General features: G+C 29.9%; 1 protein-coding gene across 1 annotated transcript; it reads right to left on the bottom strand.

Moving 5' to 3' along the window:
* Positions 1 to 299: 299 nt before the first annotated feature.
* Positions 300 to 25,366, bottom strand: LOC143062020 (uncharacterized). Its single transcript, XM_076233876.1, has 26 exons — positions 25,122 to 25,366; positions 23,775 to 23,833; positions 22,960 to 23,089; positions 22,033 to 22,138; positions 20,896 to 21,092; positions 20,131 to 20,296; positions 19,664 to 19,751; positions 18,673 to 18,781; positions 18,389 to 18,511; positions 17,681 to 17,828; positions 16,637 to 16,728; positions 15,744 to 15,995; positions 15,157 to 15,213; positions 14,361 to 14,435; positions 9,754 to 9,885; positions 9,257 to 9,355; positions 8,538 to 8,711; positions 8,052 to 8,192; positions 7,705 to 7,844; positions 5,651 to 5,775; positions 4,816 to 5,009; positions 3,147 to 3,258; positions 2,148 to 2,369; positions 1,093 to 1,186; positions 612 to 746; positions 300 to 347 (listed from the first exon to the last, which is right to left on the bottom strand). Exons 2-26 carry the CDS (start codon positions 23,808 to 23,810, stop codon positions 300 to 302), a joined length of 3,195 nt encoding a protein of 1,064 aa, XP_076089991.1. The 5' UTR covers positions 23,811 to 23,833; positions 25,122 to 25,366.
* Between the last annotated feature and the right edge of the window lies 1 nt (position 25,367).

The following is a 25,367-nucleotide window of genomic DNA, read 5'->3' as shown; positions in this document are numbered from 1 at the left end:
GAAAGGTGACTAGTACAACTATTGTAATCTGTGGCATAATTTGTGAGAAATCCAACATTTTAATGAAGATTCAATTCAGCCAATTTCATTTTAGGCAGAATGAATGTTTACTATATACATTAATTGTCCGATCTATTGATATATTTTTATTGTTCCATTGCATATCTGTTTTCATATAAATATATATATAGACAACACCCCAACCAATGAGCAGAAAACTGCCCAAGGCCACCTATGGGTCTGCAACACAGCAAGAAAATCCTGACCCCAGAGGTGAGCTTTAGCTAGTTCAGCATTACTTACCTTATTGAATTAAGACAAGGTATAGACAACAGAAACTTTTCTTCCTGCAAAAATAAAAACAATAGTTCAGTTACAACATATACATGAATAGAACCAAGAGAAACATCATTTCATCTATACCTTTTTAGGATCATCAAAATTTATAAGTTCCAAGCTAATCAAGGCCTTAGGGTATTAACTCTAGCTAGGTAAACATTAAAAAGTACAATAGACTAGATTATTTTAATTCGGATGTAAATTTAGGTATGTATAAATGGAGCATTATTTTAAAATAAAAATGAAACTAGTTTGAAATAAGCAGAAATTACATTTGTAAAATGTTCATGCAACCAACTGCCATTTGCCCATTCCTCTTTGTTCCATACTTCAGAGTATTTTCTCTCCATGTCACAAATTTTCCTGATATTTGAGCATATATCTTCTGCACTACAACAGGTCAGAACCTACAATGGTATATAAGGTTTACTTCAGTTAATTCAGATTATAGATTAGCATAAAACTTCATACAAGCCTGTAGAAAAATTGTATTTCTATAAATACTTGATTTTGTGGTTAACCTTTATCAATGAAGTGCTGGAAAATTAATGAGTCCAACAAATAATAATAATTATTGATATTCTTAATAGAATTTATGCATATTTCTATTCATTTCTGCATTAACATGTATATTTCCTTATATAGTTTCAATTCTGCATGTTATGTACATCCAAATATGATTTTCAAAATACTATATTAAATGTCTTAAAAAATCCTAAATTAGTACCATAGATGGGATGAAAAATAACAAACCTTTGTTTCAAATGAATCATGTTTACTGACATAATTTCCAAGACTTGCTTGCAGCTTAAACAAATTGCTGACACATCTCCCAGCATAAGGGTAACTAAAATTAGTCAGAAAATCATTTAGCATTAGTTAATAGGAATGGACATGCTGAATCCAGTAGTTTATGGAAACATCTTTTCAAAGAATTTTTAAACTAGTAACCACAATTGCTTTTGGCTTCAAATTTGACTGTCATTGATTGTCATGCAACTTTGATACTATGAAGTATATACTATAAACAAAAATGAGTCCATTGTACACTGATGCCCCCTCCCACTATCATTTTCCATGTTCAGTGGACCGTGAAATTGGAATCAAAACTTTAATTTGGAATTAAAATTAGAAAGATCATATCACAGGGAACCTGTGTACTAAGTTTCAAGTTGATGTGACTTCAACTTCATCAAAAACTACCTTGACCAATAACTTTAACCAAAACTTTAACATGAACTTCGCACTATCATTTTCTATGTTCAGTGGACAGTGAAATTGGGGTCAAAACTTTAATTTGGCATTAAATTTAGAAAGATCATATCATGGGGATCATGTGTACCGGTACTAAGTTTCAAGTTGATTGGACTCCAACTTGACCAAAAACTTTAACCTGAAGCAGGATAAACGAACGGATGGACGAACGGACGAACAAATGCACAGACCAGAAAACATAATGCCCCTCTACAAGGTCGGACATAAAAAGCCTCCGAACAAAATAATATCAAAAATGTTTTAAGACATTATATAGGATTCTCATTTTACAGTTCACATTATAATTGAATTTGTTACAGTTGATATATAAATATAAAGCTTAAAGCACTCACAGTAATGATGAACTAGAAGTTTGAGGGTTTGGGAATTGTCACTAAGAAATGTTATAAGTTCTAATGGTTGTCAGGAATGTTTTAAAAGCAATTAATGCAGATCAGAAAATAGAATGTTCAAAGATTGAAATAAAACTAAATAAAAGACTGTTATGACCATTTCAAGAAATGATGTCAGAAATTATTTCAAAAACTTCTCACCTTTTCCCAGATTTTGACAAGTTTAACAACAAAATCCAACATTTTGTGTATTTAAGACTAAGGGAGATAATTTTCTTGACAAAAGGTTCCAAGTTGTTTACATCTGCCATATCTGTCAGAGAATGTAGCACAATACAGGCTTTCTCATCTATATCAATATCAGGAAAATATAATGTTCCATCAAACATACTGTAGTTTCTTTCTATCACTATAAGGTTGTATCTGTAAAACAAATAATTAATTTATAAAGAATGAATTAACTAAAATTAAATCATTTAATTAGATTGGGTATTAAAGTATGTGACAGAAAACACAGAAAAGCAATACCAGAACATAAGAGGCTATTAACTGTTTCCAAAATTTGAATTTTTGAAATACCTCAGGAACAGATTACCTAAGCTGTATTTGGCAAAACTTTTAGGAATTTTTGGTCCTCCATGCTCTTCAACTTCGTACTTTATTTGGCCTTATTAACCTTTTATTTGATTGGTGTGTCACTGGTGAGTCTTTTATAGACGAAAAGGGTGCAAGACGCAAATACAAAATTTCAATCCTGGTTTCTGTGTTGAGTTTGTTCACATTTAACTTTATTTTAGTATTGAAAAACTATACCCGAATAATTATTCAATATGAAACAAGAATGTGTCCATAGTACACGAATGCCCCACTCGCAGATTCATTTTCTATCTTTATCATTTTCCTTTGTTCAGTGGACCATGAAATTGGGGTAAAAACTCTAATTTGGCATTAAAATTAGAAAGATCATATCATAAGGCACATGTGTACTACGTTTTAAGTTGATTGGACTTCAACTTCATCAAAAACTACCTTGACCAAAAACTTTAACCTGAAGCAGGACAAACGGACGAACAAACAAATGGACGGACGGATGCACAGACAAAAAAACATAATGCCCCTCTTCTATTGCAGGTGGGGCATAAAAAAATAAACCCAATGATAATTTACTTATGTTATCGACAAATGGTCTAGTTAAGTTACCTTGTTTCCAACAAAGAAAGAATATCTCCACAAGAAGTAAGTTTTGATGAACCCAATATTGTCGTTTGCTGCAATTCCTTACATCTAGAAAGTGTTTTCTGAATGTTTACTTCTGAAATAAAAGCAATATGATCAGTTAAATCAAATGTAGATGTAACTTATGTGATGATATATCCAATCTAATTTTATATCAAATTGAAGCATAAATTATTTTTTTTTATTCAAATAAAGCAAATTGTAAATAGAGCTTCAGATTTCAAAAATGTTCAGCTTATATATATGTTAGCAGCAATAGGTGAAATTAGGCATTAAGCTTAAATCCTAGGCAATAAGCTAACACCTAGGTATTAAGTTATTGCCTGAAATTTCCGGCCTTAAGCTTATTTCCTGAAATTTGATGATGATTTTTCATCCTATTGCCTAACATAATTTTAGGCAATAAGTAAACTCTGGAATTTATGCATATTTGGTGATTTATTCTTGATATAAAGTTGTTTCTTAACAATATTTCTAATATCACATGTATAAACATAAATTCATTTGACAGATCTTCAATTTAGTAAGTTTATTTATTAATTTTAGCATTTAAAAAAACAGAATTAACTCATACTTTTTTCATGTTTTCGTGCTATTACAAAATATAAAAAAGATTTTAAAAAGTGATTGTACCCAATTAAAAAAGGGGGAGATTCTATAGAATAATTATAATATTTATTTGAAAATTTGTACACTTCACTTGGTCAAGTTGGTTTGAACTGGTCAAAAGTAGACAAAATTAAGATATGATTTTTTGCTCACACCATTTTCCAATTTTTTTATTGGATAAGTAAACTTTCTTTGTTAAAAGTTCCACATCTTGTGATCACAAAATGATTTTAACAAAAATTTCTATCAAGTTTTCATATTTTAAAATAATTGTTTGATGCATTTTGATATAAATAACATATTTCATTAGTGATTTTATTTCCAATCTCTTCATTTTTTTTCATTTACTATTTTCTTTTACACCAATACTTAGGACAGCGGTAAGGACATCTTAGCTAAGATAATCCTCAAAGATAAAGCTCAGATAGCTTCGATGTGCATGCTGAGACATGCCTTAAGTTGGTTCTATACTTTATCATAATTTCTGTCCTAAGAATATCTTATAGGACCAATCCTAGACAGATTCGATAAACAGACCCTAGTTCTCAAAGTGTTATTATGTGACAAATTTATTTTTATTTAAATGAAAAAAGTCTTTTATTTACTCGCATTTATATTTTAGGCATTAAGCTTAATGCCTGCACATATTTTTTAGGATTTAAGCTTAAATACTTGGATTTAAGACTAATGCCTAACATCATTTAGGCAATAGACTTACAGCCTAGGCGTTAGCTAATTGCCTAGGATTTAAGCTTAATGCCTAATTTCACTTATTGCCGCTAACATATATATTCAAACTAAATAAAAGCATATCTGTGGTCCATCCCAAAAATTTAATGCATGATAATTTCTGAGCTTCTTTGTAGAAAAGGAAACACTTCGTTTTATTATAAAACAGTATTTAAAGTATTTCTTACGAACCCTTTCGGATCCAATTTAAAAATATCATACCAAACTTGCTTCTGATAACAAAACATAAGCTGACAGTCATGCAATTCAACAAAATTATGTAGGATTACTGTACCTTGTTGAGAACTGCTCTCAGAGGAACTAAGTTTGATCTTGAAAGAAACTAGTTTAATGTTTTGTGTTTCACAAATTGTTAAGAGAGTTGCCTGCTTGTCATATTCATATTCAATAACAAGGTTTATCATAGCCCAAGGAAATTCTTTATCTAGCAGGTTACTGGGTATTATCATACAGTTACACTCTTCAAGGCTGAAATAAAAGATAATTAAAATACCTTTTTACATTTTATCATACACAGACAAAAGAGTTCTCATATTCATTTTTGATGCATTTTGTTTATGTGAAATGTAATACCTTTTCTTTGTTGAGTTTGTTGATAAGTTAATAAGTCTTTGACTCAAACACATAAAATAACATTGAAATGTGAATGGGGCTGCATCATTTATGATAAAAATAAACTACTTCAAAATAAGCCTTATCAATGACAATGTAATGAATATTTTTTTTTTACAAAAACCAGCAAGTCACCGATGATTTCAGAGTCTAGTTAGCCTAATTGTAACTGATAACAAACAAACTTTAATGTTCAATTTATTGCCTCCTGATAATAAATATTATATAAATTTTCAGTTGAGGTGTTTAAATTATATAGATGTGCATTGCATTGAGATCGATGGTTATTTGTACTCAGTGTAACATATTGAAATTGTTGAAGGTGTAAGGTCATACAATATGGCAGTGCAATTCAAACATGTAATGTGTAAATAGTAAGAATACAAGATGAGGATTTAAGCGTTTCTAACTTTATTCAAATTTCTATTGAAAGATTTGACCTCAGTTATGTATAGCTTCACAAGCTTGATCCAATCTTAGAAACTTGGTTATCATACCTGGCTACAATGTTCTTATTCTGTGATTCTTCTTGAATCTTTAACTTAACCAAAGAACAGTGACAGATCACTTTCTCAAGCACCTTCAGAAAACTAGGGATCTTTCTTTTCACAACAATCAAAACCTGAAAATAAACAGTATTTCATTTTTTTTTTATCTTTAACAAGAACTGTCTCACTATAATGCTCTGTTGTTGCATTATCTAGAATCTATATACATGTTGTTGCAAAAGAAAGGAAACTTTTGAACAGAATCACTTAGAGTTTACATGTTGATTTGATTTTTAGTAATTCTACTTGTCCCATTGCATAACTACAATTGCTATTGATCTGTGGAGTTAATTCACTGGGACCTTTATTTTTTTTTTCTGTGAGAAATCCATCACTCATTGATTAATTTAATTGAAGAAATAAAATATCTGCTTAGTAGGTGAAAATACATGTATCATCACTATCAATTAAAAAAACTGCATGTGATGTTGTATTTGTTCAATATCAATATTATATTTTCAATCTGTTCAATAAATACACTGATTTAAACATAAGAAGTTGATATCTGGCACAATTTTCAGCATCGTTCCTATAGATTTTTTGTTTGTTTTTGTTTGTTTGACATATTAGATCTAAAACTGCAAAATAAAATAACAATGTTTAAAGTCTGACATAAGAAACCTCAAATTAAAAAAAATAATGCATATGTTTTTTAATAACTCAATGGACAGTTTTCATTATAAAACTTATGTACATATACTTTTTCCTGAAGAAAATTCTTAAATTTGTTCATATTTAGAAGAAGTTTACTTTATTTTAATTGCTTCCTACTAGGAAACAATTCCCCGACATATTTTCCGTATGCAAAGTGATCTCAGTGTGACCCATCTGGTAAAAATCTGGTGATCGCAATACGCATGGATGTCCTTAAAATAAACTATTATCTGATGGTACATGTTAAACACATGCTCAATATCCATGCTTTTTTGTTGATTGTTGACAAACAGGTGACAATCGTTATAACTTCGGCTTCAAAACACGAACTTTAACAAGTGAAACTGCGAGCTACTGCTCACTGATGATACCCCCGCCGCAAGTGGATAATATTAATAGTGTAAAAATATGCAAGTGTTCGGTAAACAGGAAGTAGTCGAGTGATGAATCTGAAAACGCATCACACAGTATAGCTGACTTATATAAATCCTGAAACCAAATTTCAGAAATCCTTGTATTGTAGTTCCTGAGAAAAATGTGACGAAAATTTTTAACTTGGTTATCATGTGTAAAATCATACAAGTGTTCGGTAAACAGGAAGTAGTCGAGTGATGAATCTGAAAACGCATCACACTGTATAGCTGACTTATATAAATCCTGAAACCAAATTTCAGAAATCCTTGTATTGTAGTTCCTGAGAAAAATGTGACAAAAATTTTCAACTTGGCTATCATGTGTAAAATCAGACAAGTGTTCGGTAAACAGGAAGTTGTCAAGTGATGAATCTGAAAACGCATCACACGGTATGGCTGACATATATAAATGTTGATACCAAATTACAGAAAGGGTGGATGTGTAGTTCCTGAGAAAAATGTGACGACAGTTTCATGGGACGGACTGACTGACGGACGGACTGACGGACGGACTGACAGACGGACGGACTGATGGACGGACAGACAGAGGTAAAACAGTATACCCCCCCTTTTTTAAAGCGGGGTATAATTACCTGCCATATTTTCACAACAATACTGACCGACTGAAAAAAAAATGACTATTATACGAAATTTATGCGAAAAAAAATATAAAATCGTGCACAGAAGACTAAGTTTATGATGCTTGTATGCATTTGTTCAAGAATTTGCATAACATTATTTTTCACCAGTCACTCGTTTCATATGACTTTAAATAAAGGTCTCCCTTAATTTATTCTATGAGTAACACTTTAATTCCAAATTTTCATGGCAATTGTTACATTCTTTTTATTCATACCTGTTTCATTTTGTCAATTTTGTGAATGGATACTTCATAAAATTATTTTTTTTCTTTTAAGTTTATAAGTTTTTTTATACCTTTTTCTCACTATTGTTTCTGAACTGGAAACATTTTTCTACTTCTTTACATGCTGTAATAATTTTTGGATGATAGATGTTATTTTGTTGAAAATTACAACTGAGCTGGAATAATTTCAGTCTGATGTCTTCTATTCCACCTGTATGAAAATAAGATATGAAAATATTTTGAAGGTTTATCTGTATGAACAATAGTGTAAGAAATAAAGGTAATGCAATTTTCTCATCAATTAAATTGATGAAAATGAGTTGTGAATATATTTGACTGACCATTTAAATATCCATTAGCAAAGGTACAATTAATCCCCTATGATTGCAAGTATTTGCATTAACAAAATGCCACTAACCTGTCATGTATGACTTGTACCTATCTTCAGCAGCTTGTAGGTGAGCTATTGCTGACTCTAAACAGTAATTTATCAGTATATCTCTAGCTCCACACAAAGCATGTAAGCAGACAGTTGTCCTGTAGCTTTCTTTAATTTGTTCTGAAATTATATTTATAAACCATATAATAATAAGGAGATGAGCCATTAAGACATTCATCCACCAGAGTTCAAATGACAAAGATAAAAGTAACTACCTGTATAGGTCACTGTATGGCTTTCGAAAACCAGACAATTTAACATATCCTTATGTGATATAAATTATCTCATCTGAAACCACAATAGCAACCCCAATGATAAGTATTCCCTTATAAATCTTTTATTAATCAGATTATAAGTGAATTTTAGATATTATAAAGAAGTATAGAAATTATATAAGTTCTCTTAACTTATAGCTCAACAAAAATGCAACTTTAAATTATCCTTTCACAGTATCAATACATGTACCTGTGTCTTTGGAATCTGTCATTTGTTTCTCTTTTTGCTTCAATAAAAATCTTGTATAATCTGTATTTAAGGATGATGAATCTTGGTTCTGTAAATCATCACTAGCAGTCTTCAAAGAGGATAGAAGGTAACAGATCTTTTCATCAATAGCACTTACAATATTTTCAAATTTTCCTAAAGAAAAAGAAAATTTTAAAACATTCATTTTACTAAAGCGATATTACAGAAACAAATACTCAATAGAAAATAAATTTCCTTAATTCAACTCTTTTTCAGCATCTCTCATTTTAGACCCGGATAAAAAAAAAAACTAACACTGATCAACCAAATGAACTATCTCTATTAAAGTGGTCTTATCAATCAACAAAGCTTAATAAATTTCATTCAATATTACTTCTTATTAATTTAATTTTTGCAAGATTGAGAAGAACTTAAAATGTTTTCTGACAGCAGGGCAAATGACAAGAATGGAAGATAAATGCAGGCAGTGATGGTTAACCCTCAGACATCATAAAAGATTAAAATAAACACATCACATTAGAAAAAGAATTGAGTTTAATTCCAGCACAATAATGGAAAAGGCATAAATAAACAAGAATTCAATTGAAACTATAACTAAAATTAATAGGAAATCAAAAAAATAATTATAATCAAAATAAGTACATAAGTAAAAAAAATACAAAATACAAACCAGATTGTAACAAGTTGACTTTATATACCTCCCAGTTGAACAGTTATAATATCTGACCATATCTTGTTGTTATCTACTGGTCTTTTCCAATTCATGCTTTTACTTTCTGGTTTGGATATTGATGCATCTAAAAGCATAACCCAAATTTAATATAGATTGTTATTTATCATGAATATGTATGATTAAAAATACAAGCTTACAATTTTCAGTTGTACTAAAGTCATGAAAATCCTGCAGTAGAAATAGTCAAATCAACCTAGAAGTTTATGCATACCAATCATAAAGTAATTCCCATAACATAAGATTAACAGAAATGAAAATTGTAAATTACTGTCCTGAATCCTAAAATCATGTGAGAACTATATGAACTATATGTCAAATAAATCTGTATCAGACCAGATGCAAACAATATACATTTTGTAATTTATATATACTTTATAGCACTTGCAAAATCTATAAATATTTTCTCTCTTTTTTCAATATTTTTTAGTTTTTTCTTCTGTATCAATAAAATGTTTGAAATACCTGCTTTGGTCCTGGTTGAAATGATAGTATTTTTCTGTGGCTGTGGCTTTGCTCCAATACGTAGAGTAAAGAAATCATCCATTTGACTGAAACCAAAGTCTTCTTCATTTGCAGAGACTACTTTTTGCGTCACTGTGTCAAAAACAAATTTTCTCTTGTGAATAAGTTTTGAATATTCATTTCTAACAAGTTATAAGCGCTACACTTTATCAGGAATTTTATATTTTTGTTCAAAGAATTCAGATTGAAAAACCCCCTGACTAATTGTACTTTTTATAGGATAATATTGATAAAAAGAAATTGCATGTGTTGTTTTGTTCAGCATACCCAGCACTTGTAATTCAAAGTATCAAAAAAAGTATGTTTTACAGTTCTGAAACCCCCACACACATTAGAAGTCATTAATGCTAAGCTCCTGACAAAACTCAAAATGTAACAGCAAACAGAGTAGACTAATTAAATAAGAAGTTTTGGAATCACATGCATCTTTGTTTTTATTAGTTATTTTCCAAAAGTATAAAACATTTTCAATAAAAGAAAACTTGCACCTAATGATATGTGAAAAAAAAGTGAGTACACAGTAGTTGCTGAGCCAAAACTATTTTGCAGATGCATGACATCCTATTGAAATCATTAGCTCTATAAAGGCAGTTTTACCTTTTAGGTGTAATACAGTACATTCCGGTTATTTGCATAGCCTATTTGTCAGACGAAATTATGCAATAAAGCGGAGTATGCTTATATCCAAAATGCCAAATTACGGAGTCAAATAACATCGGTAGTGCAGATCAGTAAAGGAAATCCCTGAAGAAAGATGAACGTTCATAACCCACTTGCAACATATGGAATGCTTATTTATTCTAATAAAAGTTATTTGTCTAGTGTCATACATTTTATTTCATTGTGCATTCTTTCAATAAAGTTTATAAACACATTTTGTTTTTAGTTTGTTTATGTACCGACTTTTCCTTTACCTGTGATACGAAAATAAAATTGTTCTAAAAATAGATTTGTTTTTTATGACCCGGATGTACACATTACATTGTTACGCTTTGATTAAAACAAACCGTCTAACAATGGTACACAGTTTATAATCATTTTAAACAATAAATGTGTAATGAACTGCCTTTGATATGCAGTATTTACCGATTGCACAGTGATGTAACACTGTTACTTTAACCTTGTTAGTTTCGTATATGCAAAGCAGTTAGCAGGTAATGGGGCCCTGTACGGGTTATTTGCTGGAAACCAGTGTTGAAAGTTAGATAATATAATAATTGGAAGTAAATGTTCTTTTAAAAAAATATTAAAAATGAAAGATTGATTTACAAAATTCTTCAACCATATATAAATGTCCTGTAATATTTAACATAAATGTAGATCACCCCTATCCGAATTACGAGATTAACACATTGGATAATGATCGATAATTAGCAGGCGTTAATGTTTTTAAAATTCACCTAAAATATAATCTATGAACAATGTTTGAAACCCAATCAATAATTAACACCTTTGGAAATAGAAGATCATAGAATGGTTGTGTTTTTACAACAATCAGCTGATTGACATTTTTATGACCTCAAGGCTTAAATTAGAATATGGGAAACTTTACCTGTGTGCACATCGAGGACTTTTTTATAATCATATAAACAAGAATGAAACTGAAGTAAATGTGAAATAATAACGAAAATAATGATGCAGTCAAGAAAAATATACTTACCAAATTGCCGTTTCCAGTCAAAAATCTCATCAGTTTTAACTAAGCATATCTAGCTGGCGATTATTTTCTATGCAATTAACTGAAATGCCACTTGTAAGGCTATGCATATAACCAGACAATTTAACATTAGATGAATGGGAAATGGTTTTGTGCAAGAGAAAAGTATGCAATTAACCGAATTAGGTAGCAATACACAGTTAGGAAAAAAACTTAAAATTGACACTCATAATTTTTAAACACCCTCTTTCCCCTCCTGTCTAACAAAGAAGGCTTTATATGTGTGTTATGCATGTATATACTTGTAGAAAGAAAATCTTCCATAGATTTGATTTCTAATGGTCATAAGGGTGAAATATAATCCCTTTTGGGTGTAACCATGGCAACAATCTGCATTTCTTAGATACAAAATATAGCAAAAAAGGGGGGTGAACATGTCACAAAAGTCTCCAAAATTTGATCTAAAGGAAAATTTCAATGAATTACAGTGATACCTTTCCTGAATCCATAGGTTTATATCTATCAAGTGGTCCAAAAAAAATCATATGCTTTCCTGCTCGTTTTTCCATAAAATTGAATTGAAAAGATCGAGCGCAAAATCTTTGTTGATAAACACTACAATAATTTATGGACCTATGAACGGTACGGATAGGAAAATACGGACTGTCAATCATAGAAATGGCCTATAAAACATGTTAAAATCAATCTAAATGTTCATATAAACCCACTAAGAAGGCTATATTATTCTTCAGTTATCTAAAAATCAATTTTATTGTACAAAAACTTTCACATTTAAAAAATTCACAGGGGCCATAATGCGAAACTAAACTTCTAACTGTGTATTGCTACCTTAAGGATTAATAATTTTTTTCCCAATTCCACTTTAAATGGATTTCCGTTTTCTACTAGTTAAAACGAGCATTTTCGCCTGCTAGTTTTGAAAATCGGTTCAGAAATAAATATTTTATGAAGGTTAGCAGTTGACACTGTAATGCAACAAAAAAGTGATTTTATGAAACATGCCATGTCAAAGTGCATTTTTCTCCTTTTTTAGTCAATTTTCTAAAACTATACCTTCTAACCCTGTCTTTTCTTGTTTAAAAACTTAAATTAACCTTAACAGTATACAACTTTTACAAGTTAAAGCTATTTTAAAGCTCTAGAATGTCAATTTTGTTGTGTATTACCATACCAAAGCCTTGGTTAAAATTTAGTAAATACTGAATTTATTTATAACAGCGGGAAAAAATTAAGGCTTAATTCATGCTAAATTGTGACTTAATACTAGCTAAAATAATAAATTTGATTTAGTCGCATGAAAAAATATAAAGCGTTCCCTTCTAAGGTTTCTACATAACGCGCAATTTTCTTTTCCAAGGGGTAGCCAATAAAGTATCAATTTATAACGGAACCAAGTCTTTGTGTCAAAATGTCTATATTGGTTGCTAAGGACAATAAACAACATAACTAACATATATTGTCATACTAAAGGTTGTTTCTCCCTTAGAATTGTATCTATAACATAAATATCAATAGTTTTGTGGTATGTTTGTCTAAAAAAAAAGCAATTATTTGCTTTGTCAAATGCCATAAGGTAGCAATACACAGTTAGGAAAAAAACTTAAAATTGACACTCATAATTTTTAAACACCCTCTTTCCCCTCCTGTCTAACAAAGAAGGCTTTATATGTGTGTTATGCATGTATATACTTGTAGAAAGAAAATCTTCCATAGATTTGATTTCTAATGGTCATAAGGGTGAAATATAATCCCTTTTGGGTGTAACCATGGCAACAATCTGCATTTCTTAGATACAAAATATAGCAAAAAAGGGGGGAGAACATGTCACAAAAGTCTCCAAAATTTGATCTAAAGGAAAATTTCAATGAATTACAGTGATACCTTTCCTGAATCCATAGGTTTATATCTATCAAGTGGTCCAAAAAAAATCATATGCTTTCCTGCTCGTTTTTCCATAAAATTGAATTGAAAAGATCGAGCGCAAAATCTTTGTTGATAAACACTACAATAATTTATGGACCTATGAACGGTACGGATAGGAAAATACTGACTGTCAATCATAGAAATGGCCTATAAAACATGTTAAAATCAATCTAAATGTTCATATAAACCCACTAAGAAGGCTATATTATTCTTCAGTTATCTAAAAATCAATTTTATTGTACAAAAACTTTCACATTTAAAAAATTCACAGGGGCCATAATGCGAAACTAAACTTCTAACTGTGTATTGCTACCTTATGCTATTAAGCGGTATGCAATTAAGTGGAATCGACTGTACCACCATTGATTTTCCCCTATTAGTCTTTGTTAAATTTGCACTTTTCAAAAAAATGTGCAGAATTCATCTTTGTTTCAAATATTAAAGAAATACTTGGCATGAGTAAAGTTTTATCCTGTCCAGTTCTATAGAAAAAAATTCACATAACATTTCATTGCATATAAAAAAAATAAACATTATTGGAAGTTAAGCAATCAAATTTCTCCCCTTATTTTATCTGTGTACAAGGTTTAGTCACCATGTAACCTCAAGATTACAAAATTTTCTATAGAAATCCCAAATAAAAAATAATGGTGTTTTGAAATACCCAAGACATATGTTTATGACACAGAAATGGTTTTAGTGCAATAAAATGTAGGATTAATTACCTACAACTGTCAAATTCAAGGGAATATATTTTTCAACCTACTTTCGTATACAACCGGATTTGACGTACCATGATCTGGTGGTATTACACCTTTATTAAGAGGAGTTCCACATAAATAATTTTAGTTTTAAAACCTTGCAAGGTCAAATAGAACTTGATGCTTGCAAGGAATTTGGTTACAAGAAAGGTTTTATCAGGCGAGGAAAAACAGCAAATGTTTACCTTCTTTCACAGTTTCAATGGAAGAAACCATCATTTGGTGATTTTCTACTGATTCTAACTGGATTTCTTCATTATCTGAAATAAACAAGATTTCATAGTTTTGAATATAAGAAAATGATAAGCTGGAACACAACTATTTCAAGATATTTAGTCTATATCTCACAAAAAAAAACAACATTGGACTTTGGAAATAATTTTTGGGAAAATAATCAAGTGTCTAAAAAACTACTATATATACATGTATATAAATTCAAAAATTATTGCGTGCATTTATTATTGCGATTTTGTCATTTAAGTTTACAACAAGATTTAAATTTTTGCGATATTAGAAAAAATCCTGTTTATATCATATAAATTTTTATCAAATGCGAGTTTGAATAATTGCGATTGTAACCCAGTCATATTTTTCACATTAATAAAAAAATCGCAATAATTTTATGCATTTACAGTAATATCTGTAATGTGAAAAAACAGCATGTTACTTTGCTGTGAATTTGGTTTATCTAATAAATACCTGTCATTCACATATAATTATATTGACATACAACATACACAAAAAATTTATACTCCTACAACTTTATTGGTCGGGTATAAAAAGCAAGTAAATGTAATTTTTTATTCCTTTATAAAAAAAATTGTTAGGAAATGATCTCCCCTTCTGTTAAACAAAAAAAGGGAAAAAGATAACCTAAGTTACGAAAATAATCTTTTATGCAGCACTTACACTAAACACAAGCTTTTTGTTCATAAATCACAGTTTTCAACTTAGAAAATTTTTCTTGATGATTATACCTACTTTTCACATCTGATATGGTGTTGGTATTGGACAATTCAATGACATCGTCCTTCTCACCTAGAAATTGAAATCAAATTTAAATGCAATGTTAAAACATACATCTCATTGAAATCTCCCCCTATATCAAGGAAGGAAGTTTAACAAATTATATAATAAGTCATGATACCTTTGAGGATTTATAAATAACTCTAAATTACTAAAATTACCTAATCTGCTTCTCACACTAAAATAAAGTTCAAAAGCTGTTATTTAAAATACCTTCCAAAATAGCTTATTTGCCAACCAAAAATCATGACTCCTAATTGGACCATAATCCTCAAATTTACCAAAAATTTTATTGAATAATTTTGGAAGCCTTCTACAAATTACAAAAAGTATTTTAAAAAGATCTTAAAGATGCTCATTATTACCAAACATATCTTCAATACTACCATCAAAGATTTGTCATTGTTAAATGTTAGGACATGTTCCATTATGACACTCCACTAGGTTGATAGTTATTGGATGCATATCTTGAAACAACATTTATGTAAGTTAAAAAATGTAATTTTAATTCTATGTTAGTTTAGAATACAAAACATACATACAATGCATATGTGAGTACTGAAATTTGTCAAAATTCATTTGGTAAACATCAGAACTAATATTTTCTTTCACTGTTAAATAAATTTTTTCGGTTGTGCTACATGGTTCCTTTGTGTTTCCAACAGTGCTTCCAACTGGATCCCAGCTAAGTGACAGTTCAGCATCACCAATATGATCCTCTTTCACTAAGTTTTGTTGTTGTATGACTGTTTGAAGAGATATGTGGGAAACTAGAGAAACTTTTATCTCTGGTTCTATAAAGAAAATATAACAAAAAACTATAAAAAAATTCCCTCTGCAATTTTATCATTTATAAAATTTGCACAATCATTTTTCCAATATGAAACTGAAACTGAGACAAGCAATTGAACTAAAAACAAAATAATGCAATATTTTCTATGAAAATATAAATTATTTAACTTAGTTTATATACAGATAAGGAGATGTAGTATAAATGATAATGACAACTATCCACACAAGTTCAAATGAAGTGGATTCAAGCAATTATATGCAATCATTTCATGTATTAGTTTTATTTTCCGTTTGGAGTCTATATAATGTTTTTCCTAATAAAAATGTCCAAGAATCTCAAATTTCTAAAAGAAAAAGTAAAAATGAGTTGCCATACACAATCTTTGAAGTTCAAAATTAGATCAAAAGATTGGTCTAGCTATGTTGGAAGTAAATGTTTTGAGCATTTCTGCCCGAATCTTTCATTTCAACAAAAGCCTATACATTTTAATGTGTAGATAATTGTACCCAATGTATAATAACACATCCTAGGTTTGATATGAATTCTTATTTACAGTAAAATTAAAGGAAGAGCATTTTTTAGTCCATGTAAAACAAGGAAGTGTCCAATTAAAAGATATAATATTCTATGAAAATAATTTACCCGCAATTCTCATGGATAAAACATCACTGAAGTATTTCTCTTTTTGCCATATTCTTCCTTTGATTACATCAATCTCAGCTGGTTTAAGGAACCTAAAAATTCAGTAAAACTAGGAGATATCTAAGTAAAGCAAACTAACTTTATGATTTGATGATGAATTAAAACAAGAACTATCTTTAAAAAAGATATCCGACGTATTTAAATTTGAGTATATGTTTAAAACTATAATTTCGATAACCTTCAGAAGCACAAAGATACCATTTCAATAACATTTTCTCTGTTTGTGTTCAGTATTCTCGGTCCTTGTATCTTTTTGTTTACATTCACCAAAACCCCGCGGAAATCTCACATGCGTAGGTGCGTTCTTAAAGACATGTACGTTCGTACAACAAAGTTTACATTAAAAATTATATAATTGACCCGAATAAACAGCTGTCACGGATGCAAAGAGCTATTGGAGAAACAATTATGTTAATAAAAATATAAATCTTTGTAAGATCTAGTCAAATATTTATAGTTTTCACTTGCTTTCCATCACGATATAATTAACAAGACGTTTTTTCAAACACAACCAAATCACCCACCATGACAGCATTTTGTCCAACCACAGAAAGGATTTTCGAGCATGCGTATTCTGTTGCCATAGTTAAGCGTCCTTAAGTTCAAAGGGCACAAACCGAAACTATACCGATTACGTCGGAAAAATCTATGACTGCATGAACATATCACAGTGAAATTGATACAGCATTTACAAAGCTACCAATAGAAGATAAGGCTACATGGTCTATCGAAGTGTTAACCAAAATATGATTTCTTAAGGACCAATCATATTCAAGTATTTGTAGATATGCAAATCAAATAAGAATATTATACATAGGAGCCCTGTCTATGTCAACAAACAAAGGTCAGTCTCTACAAGCTGGCCTTGAAGCTCATATATTTTATTTTGTATTTTGCTTCCCAAATTTTGCTGTCGAAAGCATATCAAATGAAGTGAATCACCACTAACATTCATAAACAGTAGAAAACAATTGAAATACATACCCATTTGTATCACTTTCATGAACCTGAAGTTTAGGCAATGTATGAAGTACTGATTGTATCTGTAAATTGTCAGAATCTATGGTAAATTTGTTCATAATGAGTGGACTATCCAACAGTGCTTTCTGTTCAAAATTGTCCTCTGTATCTCCTTAAAATGAAAAGTATTGGTGATAGATTTCAAACTTTAATACATGTATTTTTCCTTCATAACATCTAATTAAAAAGTACTGCCTTTACTATTAAAAGAAAAATACAATTTTTTTTATCTTACCTATGAGTGCAGCATTGGCTAAATAAAATAATAGATAAGACTGTAACAAATAGGCATAAAAACCAACATATTTCAACACATCAATTTGAAGCCTGTTAAAACAGGGGATGAAAAATATTTAAGTTATTTACCTAAAAATGAAAAGATGTGATAAAGTTGCCAATGAGAAAACTTTAAAATGATAGAAATATCCCTTTTTAATATCAGGTCTTTTTGTAGGTTTTCATAAGTAACAAGAGTATCAAGGGAAGGCACTTTAAAAATATATTAATCACTAATAGTAGCTATTTTATATACCTACTTACATTTTAAATTAGTACAACATAATATGTCATGGCAATTCGTAGTGGCAAATTCAAGTTGCCTTTCCTGGGTACCATGCATAATTTAGTTGAACAGCCGTAAGTATACTAATAATTTGATGCGCTAAAACTTACCAATCTTATTCATATTTAAAAAATTGTCTTCCTTATTTATTTCAGCATTTTTTTCTTTCTGTAGTTTTTCTCCACACATATTTATATCTGAGGATGCAGCTGGAAAAGATATTTCACCAGTTTCTAAAATAAACAAAACACATTAAAATATACATGGATCGTGGTAGTCTGGCATTTGCATTCATATACTGTAAACTCTGAAATGTTTTCTTACATATGATATATTATTGAAGAATGTACAAAAATGGAATAATAACTATTGAGATTATTAAATGCTACATTACCCAGATCATTATGTGAAATTTTATTAAGATCTTTCAGCAGTGTAACTTCATCTGATGTTTTCTCCTCTTTAGGTGAAGAAAATGGTGACAAAGCTTCCTCAAGAAGCATCTGAAAAAAGTTAACTGTTTATATGATTGCTTTTCTAACATTTTAAAACATAATATATGATTTATATCATGTATCAGAAATAATCAACAAAAATATATTGACTGTGTTGAGAACCTCAAAATGAAAGGGAATAACTAAATATTTTATTTATTGACATATTTTACGTAACAAGATGTTCTGTTAGCTCTTCATCACTAAATATACATTGATAACTTTCCTTGACGAAATTTAATGAAAACTTTATATATGAGCTGGGAATTTTACAAATATATATACATGTATTAAAGTTTTCAATTAATACAGAGTGGATGTGGAAATAAGAGGAAATTGCATGTGAGTCAAGTAATAAGTATTCCCAACTTGTTCTAATAAATCTACCAACAGGAGGCTATCACGAATTTGGCTTAAAATTGCTTATACATTCTTTTCAATATAATGGAATTTGATGTGGCTGTCATACAAGTGAGAGGTTTAGCTAGTTATAAAACCAGGTTCAAACCACCATTTTCTACATATGTAAATGCCTGTACCAAGTCAGGAATATGACAGTTGTTATCCATTAGTTTGATGTGTTTGTGATTTGATTTTGCCATTTGATTATGGACTTTCTGTTCTGAATCTTCCTCAGAGTTCAGTATTTTTGTGATTTTACTTTTTACTACTGAACATTATACAGTTGACAGTTCCAGACCAAATATCAATTCTCGCCTTTGTACAGAAACTGAGTAATATGTCAATGTGTAATGTAAAAATAAATTGTACAAGACCATGGAGTGTAAACAATGAACATGGCAAAGATTTAATCGCCACTTTTTAAGGTCCAGACCATGATCAAAACACAAAACAACCTAATATATGTTATAAAAGCTTATCTATACTCACTTCATCATCTGTAGCTACTGCAACTTTGACAAATTCCTCTTGCAAACAATCAGCAATATTTGTCTTAGTGGTTATAGGTGTACATAGCCTGATTTAAAAAAAAATCAAATGAATTTAAAGAATTTAAACACTAATACCTCTTGAGGTTTTTTTAACAGATTCGAGGATAACCACTCTTTGATCTTACTGCTAAATGCTTTTGTTATATAAGGCATTGAGTCAAACCCACAATCTTGTTAAAGAAATGTAAGCACTCTACAAGACCACAAGCATGTTAAACAGCAAAATGAAGTTACAGAAAAATGTAAAATAGGAAGGAAATTCTAAGAAATTTTGAAAACAGAATTTTATTTAAAAAGATAAGAAATGAAGACAAACTTTATTGTGATACCAAAACCCCTCAAAATCCTTTTTGGGATTAATTTTTAATTAATTTTTCCTGACAAATCACTCTTCTGAACATTTACCTTAAATTGTCTGTAGTTTGAAGATTACAAGCATCTTTTCTTGAAAGGGGATCTTTAACCTGATTTTGATGTAGTTTACCAATCAGGCATTTCAATGAAGGTAGATTACTCTTCAACAGTACAAATACATCTTCTGTCAAAGTTTCTTCTAATTTCAATGATGTATCTGCAATAGATTTTCAAATAAATATCAAGCACAGATTTTTGATTAATTTACTTTTTAATAGTTCATAAAATGCAAGTATAGTTAAAAGTATTTACAACAATTATTGAACTTCTCACATCTTATAAAAGGATTTTCACTTCTGAGTTTGTCAATTATAAAAATGACTATGCCATCATTCATATCCTATAATTTTTAAATTAACTCAAGCTAATAAACTCCATTTCTTCATAAGAGATATGGACAATAAAATCTAAATCCAACAGAATTGTGCAATTGATTGCTTTTTGCAATAGCACTACAAGTTTGTTGGAGTAGACGGTAGCTCTCCTAGAATTCTGATATTAGCTGTATAGTTTGATTTCAAGTAACACATTGCAATTGAGTCTGTTCTTTTTTTTAAATGTACTTATACATTGTAATATGTGGAGTGAAACACAAACACCGTAGTAAGAGTAATGAAACCCACTATTTAATCCTTTGAATTGAATGGTAGCTGCCTTATTGGCATTCACCCTATACATTAAAGATCTATATTTTTCAGTCAGTTACATATTAGAATGTGATAAGATTTATAAATGCATACTAAATTGTATACAAACCATCATGCAAGTTGTCCTTTTGATGTACTTCATTGAAAATTTTTTTGCTTTTCTTGTCATGTTTGCTGGAACCCTCTGCATCACACTTTGGAAACAATTCATCATTTTTATTTGAATTGATATCGTAGTCATCAGATTCTAAGCTTGGAACAAAATCTTCCAAATTAAAATATCCCAGGTCTTTATCCTCAGTATCACTGTAAAAAGTAATAAATTCATTAGATAAGGTGGAAGATTGAGACTGATTGATTGATTGATTGATGTTTAACACCACTTTCAACACTAATGTGCTATTTTGTGGCAGTCAGTTTTTTAGGTGGATGAAGCTGGAGTGCTCGAAGAGAACCACTGACTGAAAACTGACAATTCTAGTCAACTAAGATTGGAGTTGAGTGAACCTGTCCCGTCTGGGAGTCAAATTCACAACCTTTGTTTTGACTGGTTAGTGATACAGAAGTTTGACTACAGGGCCACCAAGGCTACTAGGAAGATTGATATCTTGTATAGTTATATTTCATATTTAAACAAGCATTGATGTTATCATTAATCAAATTAAACCAAGGAAAAAAATATCACCATATATATTCTTTTCTTCAATATCATTATGGAACATGTGCTATATGAACTTCCAGTTAATATGTAATACAACTTTCCCCAAGTGTTTATTCCTGATTTTTACTTATTTCAATACTCATGAAGTGTTCTAGAATCATTTGCAAACATTCTCAACTTTTACTGCATGATGGAAAACAGTTGCAGTAGGTCATTCCATAAAATACCATTAACATCACACACAATTGGAAATTACCGGCGTTTCATTAGACATTTTTAAGAACTTACAAAAAGTTTTTCATGTATTCTAGTGGCAAAAAGGGAGGTGTGGAAAATGTACCAGTGTGGACTTTACATGCCTGAATATGGACTTATGGTAATGCAAATAGAATTAAACTACAAGGAATTGTAAGAAACAAAATAAACAATTATGAGATGTATAATTTCTGCTTTTCAGTTAATGGCTTTAAAGTAGGGTGAGGCTTAGTGGCATGGTCATACCTTTCATAATAAGAGCTAAATCCTTCCCAATCATTCTTTTGCCCTGTATGTTTATCAGTATGTGAAACTTATATAAATTAATACCTATCAAACTTTTCAACAGCTTTTCCAATATTTATTTCAGGTATTGCAGCTTCAAAACAAGAGCTTTTGCATCTTTCTTCACTAAGGAATTTTCTGTCATAAGAAGCTGAAATTTAAAATCATGTTCATGTATCAAATTATTTATCATATCATATTTGGACTTCACAAAAAAACTGGTATGAATACATTATACCTGTTCCAAGTTACAGTCAAGGAATGAAAATTCATTATTCTTCCATAGTTTCGATGGATGATTACACTTCTTTCAAAGAATAAATTATTCATTTCTACCTGTTTACCCAAAATATATTGTCTCATACCATGAAGATAATGTTTTTTCAATAAAATTATTTAGGGAAAAAATACGAAAATTATTTTGAAAGTCTGATTGATGAGTTTAATTCATAACCTACTCATATGGATGAAAGCAAACTTTTTTTTAATGAATTCCAGCCTGAAACAAAATTCTTTACTGATTTATGTGGTCTTTTATCCATTATTGTTAATTATTAAGAAATGGCTTTTGAGTGATGTATCAGAGGTTTCCTTTAGACAATCAAAACAGAAGTCTTTTCAATACCGTTAATCATATTTTACATTTACTTTCATTACTGCATGTATATTTGTAAATTTCATTGCTCAAATTGAAAATAAATGAAAATAATAGAGCAGTGGTCTTAATTCACTAGAGTTATCACCCATTACTGGTCTTTAATAATAGCAAAACGTTTGGTCATGCTTGTGCAACAATTTTACCTCATCCTTTACAAGAAAAACTTAAAATGTCTATTTATCGATTAAAATTTTCCCGCAAATTGATTTATCTTCTTAGCCATGAAAAACAATGAGATTTTATTCTACAAAAATTTCTGAATCTCTTCTCTCTTCTTTGTTCAATATCTAAAAATAAACATAACATAACATTACCCCTTTTCCATGGGTTCCTGTATCTTTCATCTTCAAAACTGCCTTTATGAGTATATAGATCTATTACTTCTAGATGTTCTGGTACAGCTATAAGAGCCTTATTGAGGAACTCTTGTTTACTATTTACAGCCTATTATAAAATCAAAAAATATCTGTTACTTTCTTTAAAGAAATATATATATGGCTGTTTAAGAAGTTAATTAACATACACAGAATAAGTGTTTGAAGATATTCATCGTCTCTTTCTTTGGACTTAACTTGATATTTGTTTCGTTGGAAGATATAATCTCAAAATGATTATATAGGGTTACAACTTACAAATATACAGTGTTCTAGGCAATGGATAAAGTTAAATAAATGTGTAAATAGATGTATCATGATTTAATTATGTGTACAAAACTTTGGAAAAGAGTAATGACAAATAAATGAATAATACAACATATTAATGGTAATTATGCATAGTATTAACACATGTCTACAAGACAAAATACTGGTGTCCATTATGGGCCAAGTATGATTTGAGTTCAAGCATTTGAGTGTATATGTAAATATATTATATATTAGTTCAATATAAAATAATATAAATACGACCACTAGTTTTACTTAAAACTAGTATTAAAAATACACATTATCCTTAGACTTAACTAAAGCATTTTGATATGAGTAGTATACAATTAAAAACATTAATTTAAAAAAATGGTGGCAACCCTTTAACTAAGGGGACGTTAACAAATGATGATGGATACACAGACCCTGTTGTTGCTTAAAATTGTATTGTTTGGATGGGAATAACTGATGCTTGTAAATAAATTTACCAATTTCAAATAATCTAAACCAAGATATTTAACCATGGCTTTTCTTCATCTCTTTTCCTCTAAAAAAAAAAAATACCAAAAAGAATGTTTAATGTTAATTTATTAGACATGTAAACCATAAATAGTTCAAACCAATTTTTTATCATGTATATATATGCATACAATGTACTTATAAATCAGCAAAACATATGTTCTATAGCATATTGCATGTGTTCAAATAAGAGGCATCATTAACAAAAAATAACTACCCTCGGAGTCCTCCACTAAAGTTCATGCTGATGGAAGAGTTTTCTTATAAGTTCTTTAATGAACAACTTTTGTAGAACCAGTCTTTTTAAATAAATTAAATAATGTATGTGCAACCTCAAAGATTTTTATAAGGTTTAACTTTAAGAGGTTATTGTTATCTAAAATATATATGCAATATTCACCATATACATAAAGTGCTTTTCCCCATCTATAGTAGTTATGAATATCTGTATCACTTAATAGTCAGATGCTGTCTAAATAGGAAGGTATCAAAGCCAATAAAAAATAAATAGCCTTTCTATAGCCTTGCTTTGTTACATATTTGTTTTTCATTCATTTGTTTTGTACATAAATTAGGCTGTTAGTTTTCTTGTTTGAATTGTTTTACATTTGATGTGTGATCTCTAGTTTCAGGGCCTTTTATAGCTGACTATGCTGTATGGGCTTTGTTGATGGCAGTACACACAGTGACTATATTTGTTAATTTCTGTGTCATTTGGTCTGTTGGGAAGAGTTGTCTCAATGGCAATCATACCACATCTTCTTTTTATATTTCAAGATGTCATAACTATTTGGACTTCTGTCCAAGATGCTGTACATTTATGAGGAGATTGCTTCCCTTGAATGGTAGATAATTGGTCAGTCATATAAGCGGTTGAGCTAAGGAAGGACTTCTTCAAGCTAAGTCGTCAAAGTGCTGTGCCCTGTAAGATCCTGTAACAACACTGAAAATTAGCTACCTTAGGAAAATTTGACTTTTATAATAATGTACAATATTACTTTTATTCTATTTGAAGGACTTTAATATATTAGAAGTTAGTTATTATATAATTTGTCCTTGTTCCATAGGCAGATCCAGGTCCACCCCTTTTGTGGGTAAAATCGGGTTGATTATATAGAGAATCACTGAAGCATGACTAACGTAGCACTACCACTACTAGGCACTAGCAGCCCCCTCTTATGGCCAAGTTATAAAAAGTTCTGGATCTGCCACTGTTGTTCTAATGTTCATTGTACTTCAATCGTAATGTACAATTTTACTTGTGAAATATTTCTTATTTCTTAAAATGACTTATAAACTTATTATATAGTTCATACCAAATTTTGTCAAAAAAAGTTATCTTTGCCCTGAGTCTTTGCCTTTATCACTTTTATGATCTTTTAATTTTATGGTCAATATATTTTCATATTTTTAAATATAATTCTCCTTTCTTTCTAATAGAAAAAGTGACCGTCTTTAGTTTGAATCACTCCTCTCTATCAGGAAAAGTGTACAAGCCCTGAATTTTAGGGAGGTTTTACTTCTAGTGAGTTGATTTCTAAAGTTCTTTCAGTGGGTTATGT

The sequence above is a fragment of the Mytilus galloprovincialis genome, chromosome 1 (assembly GCF_965363235.1).
Source record: "Mytilus galloprovincialis chromosome 1, xbMytGall1.hap1.1, whole genome shotgun sequence".
Classification (NCBI taxonomy): domain Eukaryota; kingdom Metazoa; phylum Mollusca; class Bivalvia; order Mytilida; family Mytilidae; genus Mytilus; species Mytilus galloprovincialis.
This window is presented reverse-complemented; position numbering and strand designations above follow the sequence as displayed.